At 46.7% G+C, this 16,998-nt stretch overlaps 1 protein-coding gene across 1 annotated transcript in view; it reads left to right on the forward strand.

Moving 5' to 3' along the window:
- Window positions 1-16,998, forward strand: part of dnah2 (dynein, axonemal, heavy chain 2) — a gene marked incomplete at both ends in the record, with an annotated part of 509,699 nt that overhangs the window by 35,110 nt on the left and 457,591 nt on the right. Inside the window, 1 exon segment of the mRNA XM_084326360.1 lies at window positions 8,229-8,354. Within this exon segment, the coding sequence (XP_084182486.1) occupies window positions 8,229-8,354 (126 nt within the window).

Raw genomic sequence — 16,998 nt, forward strand, 5'->3', positions numbered from 1 at the left:
CTTCGGGCGTGGTTCTCCTCCTCTTCCTCTTCGTCTTCAGTTAGGTCATCCAGTGCTTGTAGTCTCTGGTTTAGCCTCTCCACAGGATATGCTGCTCCTTCCCGGTTGCTAGGTCTCGCTTGGACCGGTGGGGGGAGGTGGTCTGTGGGGGGTATAGACCTCGTCTGTTGGTCAAGTTCAGGGTTGTTTACTCGGCTAGGGGATGCCGCCCTGGAGGTGTGTCTAGACGAGTTCCTGGAGCCTCTGGCGGAGGGAGAGGGTGTTGTCCGTCTGATCAGCTGTTCTATTAGTTGCGACTGCTGTCTGTCGCGCGCTGCGTCCCGTTGAGCACCGGCTCGTTCTCGGGCCACATTCTCTTCCATCTGAATGCGTCTTATTTCTAGACGTATCTGCTCGTGTTCGCTTCGCTGCTGGATCTGCAGTCGGTCGCGTTCAGCAGCGGCGTTCAGGCTGATGAGGAAGGCCTGCTGTAGGGTCCTCTCTGCCTCGCTGGGAGAAGGCGGTTGTATAGGGGAGCCTTCCCTCGGGGTACTCCTTGCGGAGCCTTGGAGCTCTATCTCCACGGTGCTCTCCCCGTCTTCTTCCGTGCCGAGTTCTCTCTCGGTAGCGTTGTATTCCTCCCGGGACTCATCGGGGACTACTTCTTCAGTACTGGCGGGGTGTGAAGTCATGTCTGGTTCCCACTGGTCCCCACCGTGAACTTGGTCAGTTACATTAGAGCCCGTAGGGGCCTCTATGGTCGGGGTAGTCTGGGCGTTGGGGTTAGACATACTTTTACTTTCTAGTTTTACCGCGTTTACTGTTAGTAGAAGACTAGGTTGTTGACTGACAGCGTAAGCCTCTAAGTACTGAGGGAGCCGTCGTTCGCGCTGCGGGCGTTGGTTAGGAGGATCGTTTCGTGGAGTGTTCATCATAGGCCATTTCAATATTAATAACACTATATTAATATTACACTAATTACCCTCCGGCTCGAAGGACCAATTGTAACTGAGGGGTACAATTCCCTGACTGTATTACTAGATATGATACTTACTACCACTACCTTTGTACTTAATATTCGGCCACCCAGTACACGGCATAAATATATTATCATGAACACTCTCATGTAGATGAAACGGATCCAACACAAATGTACGAATTAGAAACAGGTCTTTATTTCTACACAGCGATGGTGTGTAGAATAAGCACTTAATCACTTAATTACATTTATGAATTGAAATAGTATGCACTTTTATGGCAAAGAGTATTCGTCGGTATATCAATAGAAAATGTCCAATCTCTGAAGGCGCAGGTGGTAAATATACGACCTGGAATAGTTAAGGAATAACAGCAATGATACTTTAATGATTATAGGCTGGATACACTAGAGGGGGTTAATCCGGTCGCTTGTAAGCCGACAGGAGTAGGAGGGGGGGGGGGGTAGAATCCGGCTGCCTCGTCCGGCCAAGGGTATCCCAGGTGAACCCACTGTAGTGCCGTTCAATGCGCCGGCGATCCTTGGACCACAGATGAAAGCAGGTGGACTCTTTGTGGGCCGGCTCTCTCCGGTCCACGGGGGAGAGACGTGAAGCGACCTCGTCTTGCAGAGCGTCTCCTCACCTTGCGTCCTCTCCAGGGGGGGGGGTTCCAACACACGGCAGTGTCGGGGGTCTTTATCCATGGAATAATCAAAGTATCCAAAGCATAATCCGTGCCTGGGAAGGCGGGCTGTCGTCGGTAGAATAATCCGGTATACAGGTCCACTCGCTCGTCGGCTCTGGGGCTCCTCGGGTGCAGCTTCACATAGGGTCAACCACCCTGGGTAAGCAGCCAGTTCTCTGCCCGAAACGATGGGGTACTGACTACGGTAGTATTCTCACCGCACGAAGCACTATATATTAACAGACTATTATTAGCTTAATAGACTACGTCCAACTCGACGATATAGTGCCAAATATGACTATTCAAATATTAATATACACGATGTCTCAATACCGATGGTAGGCGAACTTGGCCTTACTCCCACACGTGGCGTCGCGGGGAGGCTTTACGTCTGTGACTCTATTGGAGGGTAAGAAACTGGACTGAAAAGAAAGTCCTACTTTAGTAGCGCAGTATATATACGCACTATGAACAAATAGTCCCATTAGTGGTGCGGTAGCCAAATTCCTACGCGGAACTAGGACTTGTTCGTACATGTGGAGCGGTACGTTTGAACTGGGTCTGAGGGGTATGGCAGCCTGGCACCAAGGTCTCGACCAATAGTAGAATGGAGACTATTATGGGATGTTCAGTAGGCTAGAATGGATATTCAATGCATATTGTACAAGGAATATACAAGGGATATCAGGGAATATTAGAGAATATACAAATACAATTAAATATATATATATAAATAAATATATATATTCGGTTTAATCTGGCCCTTCACAACAATTAGTGTGGGAGTGATGGAAGCGCCAGGTATGTGATCATCAGAGGAGGTCATGTTATTATGAGTAAAGCTGATAGTGGATAGAAAACAAAGGCCTGCATTGTAGGCTGGAAGGACAGTGTGCTACGTACCCCTAAACCACTAGACACCCTTGACACATATCAACCTTACCCTGGTTTGTCAGGTAGGGAGCGAGGTAGACAAAGGCTCTGTGGCCGGCGGATTTCTTTTTAACCCTAGGAATCGATAGAAGCCCCGCATTTTGTGAGCTCAGAGCACGAGCGGGCGAGTATCGAGAGATGCGATCGGATAGATAGAGCGGTGCAAGCCCATTTAAAATTTTGTAGGTGAGGAGTAGCACTTTAAAGTCAGATCGGGCTTGAATAGGAAGCCAGTGTAGGGCGGACAAAACTGGTGTGATGTGATCAAATTTTCTAGTTTTAGTTAGTATCCGTGCAGCCGCATTTTGCACGAGTTGGAGATTTTTGATGCTTGAATTAGGTAGGCCTGAAAAAAGTGCATTACAGTAGTCTAGACGTGATGAGACAAAAGCATGAATTAGGGTTTCAGCATCAGCCAGAGTTTAAATGGGGCGAATCTTTGCGATATTACGAAGATGGAAGAAGGCAATTTTGGTGACATTTTTTATATGTGCATTAAATGAGAGGGAGGGATAAAAAATTACTCAGAGGTTTTTTATGGTGGAGCTCTGGGATACGTGACAAGTATCAAAGTTGAGGGAGATGTCCTCAAACAGGCCTCTGTGGTTTGGGGGGCCAACAATTAACATCTCACTTTTATCTGCATTAACCTGTTCCACCCGTGGAATATTTTTGCCTAAAATATATACCTAGGTAAATGGAATATTGCTCCACTTCTACAAGGTCCATTTGCATATTATTGGTATCTAGGGACATCTATGGACCTCAGGGAATGTATTCACTGTGTCTATTACTAGGCTTGCTTAAATTGTGATGAATATGAATTATGATTTTTCTTTGCATCTTTGACAGTGAATAACACCATGCTAATAATGACCAAACTTAAAAGACTGCCACTGATCTCGTTCAGTACCCTCTTGAGATCATGTGTAAAAAGAAATCGAAGAAAATTAATAAAGGGAAGATGATTAAACCGAAGGTTCTGTAGATACAGTACTGAATTCTCCCATCCGGACCGATGCAATTTGAAATATTATTATAGAATATAGAATATGATGCTTATAAATTACCTTATTATAGCCAATTTGCACATTTATATATATATATACATATATTATCTTTCAAATGCCCGAGTTCAATTTGGATTTAGTATCACCAGGCATGCATAAGAACAGATAATGAAATCTACTGTAATCTACTGTACTTTTAAATTTTCCCCACAGTGCAACCGTTTTGAAACTAATTTCAGATCTAATTGTTCCTACATGTTAACAATAGGGAAGAGAAACTAACTCCGTTTTAAAATGTGTCAAAAACGTTACCCTTTGTGGCTTATTATCCCGAATAATAACAGTTATTGAAATAATTCATACAGAGCTCTGAACCTTGAACCCCATATAATCTTTCAGGAAGTGTAGTTTGGAAAAATGTCAACGCCGATAGACAGCTATGCACCCCCTCTACAAAATGGCTGCAAAAAGACTACTATTCCCACAGTTCAAAATTTCCAAAATGGTCGCCCTCGCGACTAGACTTCATAAAATCGAAAAGTTAAATCTATCTAAAGGCACTTTTAACCTATTGCTAAACTAACGTATTGATGATAATATACATTCTACATGCTTTTGTGACATGTTAGTGATGTTAATACTTGAAAACGTTTGATATTAAAATCGCAAAATGTATGCAACACTCTGAAAAATATTGATTTATGACCAGATTTTGGGGGTCGGTACCGGTCTCGTCGGGAGGAACAGGTTAACACTTTCACTGCCACTCACGAGATATCTCGGGTTTCCGATAGTTACTTTGAAAGCCACTCACGAGATTTCTCTGTTTTCTTTTTTTTTGCGATCTGAAATCATATTGCATCACGCGAGCCTACCCTAGTATACCCGAGTGCCGCCGGCGATCAGATGTGGAAAAAAGCGCCCCCTATCGTCTCCCAGATGACATAAGGGATTTTGGAATGGACTCAATGAAAATTGATGGGGAAAAGAATCCTGTACTCCACATTTTCCAGTCCACTGATGCAGCCGGGGTTATCACAGTTCATTCTGGAGCCTCTGAGACCCGCGGAATCATGTACTGCACTGTACACATGTTGGATCCATACACTTATCGATTTTTTCGAATGGTGATCAGGAATTGGAATATACCAGTTGGATAACATCTGATGTCAGGTAATGAATCTATGTTATCTGATATGGTTTGTAACCGACCCCAATCGCACAACACAAGACAGGTATGAGAGTAAGCCAAAACAGGGCAAATATTTATTATAGAACAAAAAGCGGCACAGTCCCTTTAAGGGAAAACACAAAAACACTAGAGTCAAGGAAATATGGAAAATGCGGCACTGTGCCTTTAAGAGGCGAACAGGCTAAGGGACTAAGGCTAAGGGCCAGGGCTAAGGACCAGGGCTAAGTGTCAGGGCCAGGACCAGGGGCACTGGAGAGGGGGACAGGGACAGAGGCCCAGAGAGGCGGGCTGGAGACAGGGACAGAGAACAGGGTTAAGGCCTTGGACAGGGCGAGGGCCAGAGCTGCTTACAGGGATGAGGACAGGGTTCCGACAGCGGAGGCCTGGCACGGGGACAGGGGCCCGACGGCGGAGGCCTGACACGGGGACAGGGGCCCGACGGCGGAGGCCTGGTACGGGGACAGGGGCCCGACGGCGGAGGCCTGGCACGGGGACAGGGGCCCGACGGCGGAGGCCTGGCACCGGGACAGGGGCCCGACGGCGGAGGCCTGGCACGGAGATCCTCTTCGTCCCTACACAGAGTAGGGCTCTGCTGCTCTTAACGGAATCCTCCTCCTCCTCGGATGCTGCAGACGGGCAGCGCAGAACACAGGGGGTCCCAGGGGACCGGGGCGAGAACACGCCATCCTCCCGTGGAAATAGGGAGCGATGACGAGCCGGGGTCCGAGGGGAACGGGATGAGCACCCGCCATCCTCCCGTGGAATAATAGGGAGCGACGGCGAGCCTCACCCCAGGAACGAGGATCACGAAGAGACGCCATCCTCCCGTGGAAATAGGGGGCGATGGCGAGCCGGCTTGACGTCTGGAGTGGGAACACTGGAAAACCTCCCGTAGAGAATTAGAGAGCGAAGACGGTGTCCCACTCCAGGCAAACGGCGACAGGTGGTGATGGCTGGCATGTCGTCTCACGCCGGAGACGCGGCAGGTGATGGTAACGTACAGGATGGTAACGTACAGAACTCCATGAACACAGAACGACCCGACCAGGACTGGAGGGGAGTCTGCAACCTAAGTACTCTCCAGACCTGATTGCAAACTCCCAACAGGTGTGTGAAGGTAGAGGAACAAGAACGTCCAAGGGTGGGGGCTGGTGAAGGAGAGTAGACAGGGAAAATTCTCGCAAGGGTGGGGGCTGGTGAAGGAGAGTAGACAGGGAATGTCCAAAGGTGGGGGCTGGTGAGGAGAGGACAGGGAAAAAAGGTCCAGGGAAACAGGCAAATCCTCACAGCAGTGTTAGGAAAATCAGACTAATTTTGATGAAGATATAGGCTGTTTTGTGAAATGGGCTCTTTCGGTTTCACTGTAAAAGTCCAAGAGGAAATGAACACGGCGATTATCCGTGCGCGGCTCGAATGTGCTTGCGTGCACGTATAATATTGATCATCTAGTGTTTATTTGAAAACGATTCATAAATAGGCAGACAAATATCAACGTTCTGGAATATTCCAGTAAAAGACGATTATCATAGAATGGTCTAGAATGAACTGTTTTTAACCTCAAAACAGGTGCTTTTCAAAATGCTCTCAAACGGAAATGAAGCGATAAAAAAACAATCTGCCTTGACAGCACTGACTGGAAAAGGATTCTTTGATAAGCGACGGGCAGATTAGACACATAGCCATCATTTAAAACATAGATTAGGCGATATTAAGCGTAACATTGGCGCCAATGGTGGCATTGAAGCGCTACCTCTGGCGCCACCTCGTGGCACTCAAAGTGTTAAGGAGTAGAACGTTTTGCGACATCCACTTTTTGACGGCAAGCAGGCAAGCCTCAAGATTTTGTAATTGGGAGGAGTCATTTGGCTTAATAGGTATATATAATTGGGTGTCATCAGTGTAAACATGAAAGTTTATGCCAAATTTGCGTATGATATTGCCGAGGGGTAGCATGTAAATCGAAAATAGCAAAGGGCCCAGAACAGAGCCTTGTGGGACACCGCATTGCACTGGGAGGGTCTCAGATGTTAAATCATTATAGACCACGCAGTGTGTTCTATCAGTTAAATAAGATTTAAACCAAGCAAGTGCGTGACCCCGAATGCCAACATGATTCTCAAGCCGACCTAGAAGAATCGAATGACCGATATTGTCAAAAGCTGCACTGAGATCAAGCAATAAGAGCACAGAAGTTAGGTTTGAGTCGAGAGAGAGCAGTAAGTCATTTGTGACTTTGGTAACCGCCGTTTCGGTGGAGTGTAAGGCTCTAAAGCCAGATTGAAAAGATTCATTAAGATTATTGTTTGATAGATGGTCAGTGAGTTGCGTTGCGACAATCTGTTCTAATATTTTGGATAGGAACGGAAGATTGGAGATGGGTCTGTAATTTTTCAAGATTAGAGGGTCGAGGTTCAGTTTTTTAAGTAGTGGTTTAATGACGGCTGATTTAAAGGCCAGGGGCACCACGCCAGTAGACAAGGAGGTGTTGAAGATATTTAGTAGGGCAGGGCCTAGAGTTGGGAAGAGTTTTTTGATGAGAGTTGCTGGAAGAGGGTCAAACAGACAGGTTGAGTGTTTAGCCGCGCCAACCAATTTAGAGAGGGCACTAAGTGAGACTTTTTCAAGGCAGCATAGCGTATGGCTGGATTCAAAGTCAGGGGGAAAGCCCATCAGAGGTTGGGAGGGACTCTGATTGTTGAGTAGCCAACAATTTCATCTCTTATGAGATCAATTTTCCAGACTCTCCAGAGGAGAGAGTAGCTCATGTTTACAAAGATTGATATAATTGTCCTAAGCCATGGTAATAACATATTGTCCTAAACCATGGTAATAACATATTGTCCTAAACCATGGTAATAACATATTGTCCTAAACCATAATAACATATTGTCCTAAACTATGGTAATAACATATTGTCCTAAACCATGGTAATAACATATTGGAATTGTTAATGTCGGTGGTGGTCCCCTTTAAGCGGTAACTGAGCAACACTGAACGGCACAGGAAGTCCTTCATTCCGACGGCCATCAGACTCTATAACGCATCACTGTCCCTCACTGCATCAATGAGCACAGGGTGACAGTATAGCCTGGCGAAATCTTCCTGGACACTTTACAATTTTTACACTTCTCATAATCTTCCTGGTCACTTTACACTTGACTATTTTTTTTACGCTTATTACTGTACATTTTACTGTATATTTCTGTACATTTTTGGCAGGATATTTTATATTTAAGATTTTAGAATGTGTATCCCGGACCGTATTTTATTCTTTATTCTTATTTTTATTATTTTATTTTAACTTTTTCAATTTCAGTCTTATTGACTATACCTAAATGTTCATTGTTTACTGTGACCGACCGGTAGCGCCGAATTTCCCTCTGGATAAATAAAGGATTTATTTTCTATTCTATTCTATTCTAACTATGTGACCATTTCCCCTCTGTCCTCAGATCCTGCTGATGTCAATGAAGGATATGAACATGGCCATGCTGACCACCAGTGACATACATCTGTTCAACGGTATCCTCCAGGACTTGTTCCCTGCTGTAGACACCCCCACCATAGACAACGACAAGGTATAGCCACTGCACTATAACCTTACCCATTCTAACCACAGTTACCAAGCCTTGCAGAGTGCATTTGAGCTGCGGACAAAGCTAGTTCTACAGTAGTTCAGCACTCTAGCATTGTAGATCGGCATTCAGAGCGTTCTACAATACTAGATCAATATCCTTTCATTCTGTATCGGCATTCTAGATCTTCATTATATCATTCTAGATCTTCCTTTTGACATTCTATATCTTTAGTATGCCATTCTAGATCAGCATTGTGACATTCTAGGTCTTCATTATAGCATTCTAGGTCTTCATTATAGCCTTCTAGATCATACGTTGTAACCATAGATCAACAGTCGTGCTCTGAGGTGCTGAGTCTCCAGCCTATACCTACTACATCAGATGTGTGTTTGGACTGTGTCACTGAATGTGAAAACGATGGAGGACATGATGTGTCCTGTCCTGTGCCCATCGAGCTCAGGGAGACAGGCGAGCAGGAAGACAGGCGAGCAGGGAGACATGCAAGCAGGTCTGCTGCTCCCAGCTGACAGCTGCTGTTAATGTGCAGAGAGGAGCTCAATATATACATCTACACATCTCAACTGACACCATGCACTGTTCTCGACAGCCTGTCTGTATGTCTGTCCGTCTGTCTGCCTGTATGTAATGGAGAGAACGTTTTACATTGATGAGGGAAAAAATGACATCTATAATGAACCGGCGGCCTGATTACTTTTACCAACAGATTTCAAGTTCCGCATTCGCGTTCTGCGATCTGATTGGCCACTGACATTTCTGGTCGCACCAATCGTGTGACGCCTGTTTCTATCACCAGTTAAGCTTAGGCACTCTTTCGAAGTTTGTTAAGGTTAGAGTTTGTCTTAGAGCATGGCGATAGAACACCAGCCCTGATTCCAAACTCTAACCATAACCAACTTCGAAAGAGTCGCCTAAGCTTAACCGGTGATAAACTAGGCGTTAGGTAGTTTGCAGGCTGTTAGAGGCGGAAATGGCCGCGATTGGGTGCACATGTCACATGACCAGAAACGTCAGTGGCCAATCAGATCGCAGAACGCGAACGCGGAACTGGAAATCCGTTGGTAAAAAAATAGACGAGAACCGGCAAGTGAAAAGTGTGGGTAGGTGTTACGGTGGAGGTAGGTAGAATACAGTTTTGCAGAAAGGGAAAGGTATGGAGGAGGCAGAGACGAGGATTGAAGCTTGGAGAGGGAGTTTACTGTAGAATCCAGTGCAATACAAAGAACATACAGAAACTACTTAACAACCTACTCAACAAAACAACAAACACTAACACTTACTATAGGATGACAGCACAATATGGTGTGGACAGGAAACGGGGAAGGAGACAGGAGGAATGTCGCCACAAGGAAGGGAGGACAGACAGACACTTAAATACCCCAACTAATTAACAATTAGAAACACCTGGCCAACACCGAAACACAACAACCTAGACACCAGTCAATGACAAACACAAAAGCAACTCATAACAACCCAAACAGTACACCAAATCACACAAGGGAAGGGAAAGTCAATGACAGCACACACCAGGACACCACATTGATCACACTATTAATTAATGTTAAAGGATGTCCAGTGTACTGGACCGCACCGTCTGCGGATGGCCACCAGAGGGTAGGAGACCAATGTTAGGTAGAGAGCCACTGTTGGGTGGAGGGCACTGCCCAGTGTTAGGTGGAGGGCACTGCCCAATGTTACCATCCTGCCCAGTCCAGCCAGGACCGGGCCTAGGATCGTGACAGTACCCCCCCCTCAACGGGGGACTTCCAGACCCCCGAAAACAACGTCCATAACCAGGTGAGGGAGGAAGCTGGAACCCCGGAGAGGACCCAGGGAGAGGACCCGAAGACCAGGGGCCGGGAGGCAGAGCAAAAACCCCAGGGGGGGCATAGCAGCCAGGGGGGCTGAAAACGGGCAAGGATGCCCGGAGAGGGGGGGTGAGGACGGGAACAGAGGCCCGGAGAGGAGGAGCGGGGAAGGGAACAGAGACCCGGCGAGGGGGGGTGGGGACAGGCGCCGAGACCCGGGGAGGGGGGCTGGACCTGAGAACAGAGGTCCGACAAGGGGGGGGTGGGGATGGGCACCGAGACCCGGGGAGGGGGGCTGGACCTGGGAACAGAGGCCCGACGAGGGGAGGTGGAGACAGGTGTAGGAGCCCGGGGAGGGAGACTGGACCTGGGAACAGGTGTAGGAGCCCCGTGAAGGGGAGCTGGACCCCGGAGCAGGATCCCGGACGAGAGACCCTCCAGCCACCGGACCAGGGACCGGTTCAGGAGAGCCGGAACGGAGGTGCGGCGGCGACGACCCCCGGAGCAGGATCCCACGCAGACCACAGCAAAGACCACGGCGAAGACCACGGCGAGGACCAGGACGCCAATCACGGCGCAGAGCTGGACCAGACGGGGAGCCACGATCCGTCGAGGAGCCGGGAGCTGGCACGGCAGCCGGACCAGGTGTAGAGGCCGGGCAGGACGTGGAGACCGGACCGGTCTCGGCGGCGAGGCGTGGTGTAGGATCCGGGGATGAGGAGCGAGGACCAAGAGCAGAGGCTGGACTGGGCGTGGAAGCGGGACCAGCTGTGGAGGCCTTGCTAGCCATACTAGCCTCGGGGGCTAGGCTAACTGTGGGCCCTGGACTCACTGTGGGAACTGTGCTAGCTGGGAATGCCTGGCTAGCTGCTGAGGCTAAGCTAACAGTCGGAGAGAGCCTAGTAGCTCCTGTCCTGATAGCCCTCCTAGGCCTGCTAGCTGCAGAGACCTGACTAGCTTGGGACATCTGGTCCGTCTCAGCTACTAGGCTCACCCTGAACCTGGAGCCTATTCTAGCAGTGGAGACTGTGTTAGCTTGGGACGGCCGGTTAGCTATTGGGACGGAGCTAACGGGCGGAGCTATGTTAGCTGGGGATGGCCGGTTAGCTATTGGCACGAAGCTAACGGGCGGAGCTATGTTAGCTGTGGACGTCTGGTTAGCTGTATGAGCAGAGCTAACGGGTGGAGCTGTACCAACTGGAGACGTCTGGCCATCTATGGTGGCGGAGCTAACAGGCGGAGCTGTGCTAACTGGGGACGGCCGGTTAGCTATTGGCACGAAGCTAACGGGCGGTTCTGTGTTAGCTGGGGATGGCCGGTTAGCTATTGGCACGAAGCTAACGGGCGGAGCTATGTTAGCTGGGAACGTCTGGTTAGCTGTATGAGCGGAGCTAACAGGTGGAGCTGTACCAACTGGGGACATCTGGCCATCTATAGTGGCGGAGCTAACAGGCGGAGCTGTACCAACTGGGGACGTCTGGCCATCTATAGTGGCGGAGCTAACAGGCGGAGCTGTGCTAACTGGGGACGTCAGAACAGCATCAACGGCTGTGGGGGGCTCTAGGCTGGCCGTAAGCCTGAGAACAGTCGGCAGGCTAGCTACCCTAGCCTCTGACTTATGCTTCTCCATGAGGCCAGCAACATGTTCAGCCATCTCCCACATCGCTGGCTCCAGTGTCGGATTCTCCATGCGACCTGGTCGATCTTCCGGAGCAGGAACCCCCACTTGGCCAGTGAGTAATGCTTCATGTCAGACTCACCGGCCATCAGGCTCAGGACGACCCAAATGGTATCGCTTGCCCTTCCTGCTGCATTCGTTACTGGTGGCGACATTCTGTTACGGTGGAGGTAGGTAGAATACAGTTTTGCAGAAAGGGAACGGTATGGAGGAGGCAAAGACGAGGATTGAAGCTTGGAGAGGGAGTTTACTGTAGAATCCAGTGCAATACAAAGAACATACAGAAACTACTTAACAACCTACTCAACAAAACAACAAACACTAACACTTACTATAGGATGACAGCACAATACGGCGTGGACAGGAAACGGGGAAGGAGACAGGAGGAATGTCGCCACAAGGAAGGGAGGACAGACAGACACCTAAATACCCCAACTAATTAACAATTAGAAACACCTGGCCAAGACCGAAACACAACAACCTAGACACCAGTCAATGACAAACACAAAAGCAACTCATAACAACCCAAACAGTACACCAAATCACACAAGGGAAGGGAAAGTCAATGACAGCACACACCAGGACACCACATTGATCACACTATTAATTAATGTTAAAATAGTAGTCAGGATGTCCAGTGTACTGGACCGCACCGTCTGCGGATGGCCACCAGAGGGTAGGAGACCAATGTTAGGTAGAGAGCCACTGTTGGGTGGAGGGCACTGCCCAGTGTTAGGTGGAGGGCACTGCCCAATGTTACCATCCTGCCCAGTCCAGCCAGGACCGGGCCTAGGATCGTGACAGGTAGGTGGTATAATAGGGAGTTGAATGGCAGTGAACAGCTTGAACAACTTAGGAAAGACATTGGGTCTCATTCTCCAACGGACTTAAGACAAAACATGTGCTCTTAGGGCCATTTAAGACATCTTAGATTTTGGGATTCCCCAACCGTCCCTAAGCTTGGATTCGTCTTTATTTGGGAGGAATCATAGTGATTCCTTCATGTCAACTCTACAGGCCTCCTTGGAATTCATGAATCATAATTTAAATAAATATGACAATATTTGTACGATAAAATATTACACATTTGATGTCGGAAATATAAATAATATGGATTCATCTGATCACAGGGCAGCTGGATTAACCATATCTGAACAATTTTTTTTGGACAAATGTATAATTACTTAATTACTCAATAATTTCACAATAATTGCATACTTGTGAAATGATTGAAAATAATTATTATTGAATGCCTTCTGTGGCATTTGTATTTATTATTTGTTAAATATCTGTTTTATTGATTAATTATACATTTGAAATAATGCAGGTTATAGCCAACATGCAATATATCCCATTGATTGGTACAATGGGACAGACATTTGTCGTTTTATATAGCTATAACCTGCATTCTTTCTTTCATTCATTAAATAATTATTATTTTCAATCATTTCATAATAATTGCATAATTGTGTTTGAATATCTGAGTAATTAAGTAATTATACATTTGTCCAAAAAAGCTGGTTCAGATATGGTTAATCCAGCTGCCCTGTGATCAGAGGAATCCATATTATTTATTTTTCCGACATCAAATGCGTAATTCTTTATCGTACAAATATTGTCATATTTATTTAAATTACGATTAATTAATTCCAAGGAGGCCTGTAGAGTTGACATGAAGGAATCACTATGATTCCTCCCAAATAAAGCCCTTAAGAACACGGAGCACAACAGTCTGCAGTGGCGGCTCTGCCACTAGGGGCGCACAGGCGCCGCCCCACCTGCTGTTAAATCAGAGAAGAAGAAAATAAAACTTTTTAGTTTTTTGTTTTATAGCCCTATAAATAATATAAACATGTTTAAAATGAATAATATTTACTCATTTTAAGTATGTTTGTATTTCCAATGCACAATATAACGTTATTATCTAAAATAAAAAAACACTCGTTTTCCTGAGCAGGAAGTGACGTTTTTTTTATTTATTTTTTTCGTATTTCTCGGCCCGGGCTAGACGCGATAGCGCTCTGAGTGCGCGTCACAGTTTGATCGCTGTATCCGTCACAGCCAATCAGTGCATAACGCGTTGTGCGTTGAAATATGACTATTATGTTGGAATCCGGGCGCGATTTGAAGCGGTCTAGCCAGTAGCGTCAAGAATTTCTGTAGCCGCATTTCGCGGAGACGCTCTCTGATTGGCCGACGCCAGTATTTTTTTCCGTAGCAGAATTTCACAGAGACGATCTTTGATTGGCCGAATCCAATTTCTAATGTTCCAATTCTAGCTTATTCCTAGGTTGGTCCGTTGGTGAGAGATAGTTGTGTTGTTGTGTTGTTGTGAGATGCAGGCAGCATAGCGTGCCGTGACTGCAAGTTCTTTAGACGGTTAAGCTTAGGCACTCTTTCAAAGTTGGTTAAGGTTAGAGTTTGTCTTAGAGCATGGCGATAGAACGCCAGGTAGTTTGCAGTATGTTCGACGCGGAAAAATTGACAAAGAAATGTACTTGTGTTGTGCTAACAAGCTAACACTTGGCTAACAAGCTATATGGCGGATGCAGTCTGGAGACAGTGGACAGTGGTCTGGAATACATCAACAGTGGATTATACACGTTTATCAAGCTCTCCTGCCCTGGACGTTTCAACTAAACAGTGAGTCTCTCTCTCTCTCTCTCTCTCTCTCTCTCTCTCTCTCTCTCTCTCTCTCTCTCTCTCTCTCTCTCTCTCTCGCTCTCTCTCTCTCTCGCTATACACAGCTGTCTCCGCGAAATGCGGCTACGGAAAAAAGTATTGACTGTGCTTGCTGAGATGATAATTAATAGGCTAGCGATTCAAAACGCGCTGCTGTGTTGTGAACTATAACATTAATTTAGCTGCTGCTGATGCATAATGAATGAATGGTGAGTTGTTTAAAATGACAACATACAGGCGGTTAGGTGGCCGAGCAGAGATTGCGTTCGTCACTCGCCTGTTCGAATCCAGCTCACAGCTCCGGGGTTGTCACCAGCTTGGCTGGCCGTCTGCACTGATACAATTGGCTGTATCAGAGGGTGGGAGAAGCTGGCGGGGTGGGTCCGGGTCGTTGTAAACAGCGACTCCTACAGTTCGGTCGGGGCGCCTGCTAAGCGCGGATTGGACGTGAGGGGGATAGTGTGGTCCTCCCACACGCTACGCCCTCTCAATGAGAATCCGCGCTGCCAGGTGAAAAGAAGCGGTGATTGGCTGGACGTGTGTCGGAGGAAGCACGTGGTAGCCTCCACTCTCCCAGATGATCTGACTGTGGGGGGTAAGTGCGCAGCGATCAGGAAGGGACTGGGAATTGGCATATGACTAACATTGGGATGGGAGAAAATCGGAGGGAAAAAGACAAATAAAAAGAAAAAAAAAAAAAAAAAAAAAATGACAACATACATGTGTTAATTATTTGATTTGATTGATCCGAGAGACAGAGAGAGATTGCTCCAGAGCATCTCAGAGCATTACATTTTCAACTCGACCTATTAACGTGAACTGCGACCCACAAGGCACCAGCGCCAGCGGCCACTACTGACAGTCTGACAAGTTAACACTGCTTTTCAGTGCTCCTAAATCCTGCTCTTAGTCAGGGCCGAATCCAAGCTTAGGGACGGTTGGGGAATCCCAAAATCGAAGATGTCTTAAATGGCCCTAAGAGCAATTTTTTTGTCTTAAGTCCATTGGAGAATGAGACCCATTGATATGATAGGAAGGATAGAGAAGTTGAAGTTGTGGTGTTTGCAGTTTGGTTTATTCCCTAAGTTGATGTGGCCATTATCAGTATATGAGGTGCCAATATCAAAGATGGGAAGGCTTGAGAGATTGGTTAATTCATATACTGTATTAGGAAATGGCTAGGAATTCCTCTATGACGTCTTAGTAGTGTGGCTCATTTTATACTTATTTTATGTCTGCACTTCATGCATTGCTCTTGATCTGCCAATTTTTCTACTTTGAAGCACTTTGATCTGCAATTCTTGTATGAAAGGTGCTATACAAGTAAAGTTTATTATTATTATTATTATTACTATTATTAATAATGGGTAGATGGGGACCCTCCGTGTCCACTGTGTTCAGAGACGGCAATTTCTTTTTATCCACTTTTTCTCCTCCTATTTTTCTGTATTTTCCTCCCATCCCAATTTAGTCGTTATGCCAATTCCCCCCTCCCCTTCCTGGTCATTGCGCGCATGTGCCCCCCACTGGTCGGTATAGGGAGCCCTGAAGTCTATCACATGAAGCTTCCTCCGATACATAGGAGACAGCCAGCTGCCTCTTTTCACTTGGCAGCGAGGACTCTCATTGGTGCGGTGTAACGTGTGGGAGGTCACACTACCTCCACCATTTCCCTCCCTCGCTGTGCAGGCGCCCTGACCGACCTGTAGGAGTCGCTGTTTACAACGACCAGATTACCAATCACCGGCTTCCCTCCCGCTGACACCGCCAATTGAGCCAGTATGACGGTCGGCCAAGCCGGAGGCACCGCTGACAGCCGGATTTCGATACCAGTGTCTCTTGCCATGGTGGGCAGACGCTTAGTCCGCTGCGCCACCCGGCCGCCTCAGAGACGGCAATTTCTTTTTATATATCTTTTATTGGTGAAACATAGGTGGTACACAGAAGCAAAAATTTGTTATCAATGTATAACATATCACCATGTTTCTTTTTTTGCTTTTGTGGGACATGACGAGACACGGACAGTACTAAAATTGAACAGGGACGACAAAAAACAATAAAGACAAGAACTAAACAAAATCGAAAACAGGCAAAAAGAAAGCAAAAAGAAAGCAAAATTAAATTACAATTAAAATAAAATATAAAATAAAAAAAATTATAATGATAATAAGTGAAATTAAATATAAAAATAATATAAAAATAATAAGAGACAGCAACTTTGAGACACATTCTAGTCGACAGACTAGTCTTTCTCAAAGTCAGTCTACATGGCGACATGTGAAAAGCTTAGCGGCAGGAATAAAAAAAGTGCAGGTGAATTCAGCAAGTCATCAGGTGGAGAGTGCAGCCATTTAATTAGTTTGTGAAGGAGAAAAATGTAGAGGAGGCAGTAGACAGGCATTAGTCAGGCCAGCTAAAGGGAGCTAATTATTGGGAGATTCAGGTGGAGTTGGGAGGG

The sequence above is a fragment of the Notolepis coatsorum genome (genome assembly GCF_963971535.1).
Source record: "Notolepis coatsorum genome assembly, chromosome: 1".
In the NCBI taxonomy this organism is placed as follows: Eukaryota; Metazoa; Chordata; class Actinopteri; order Aulopiformes; family Paralepididae; genus Notolepis; species Notolepis coatsorum.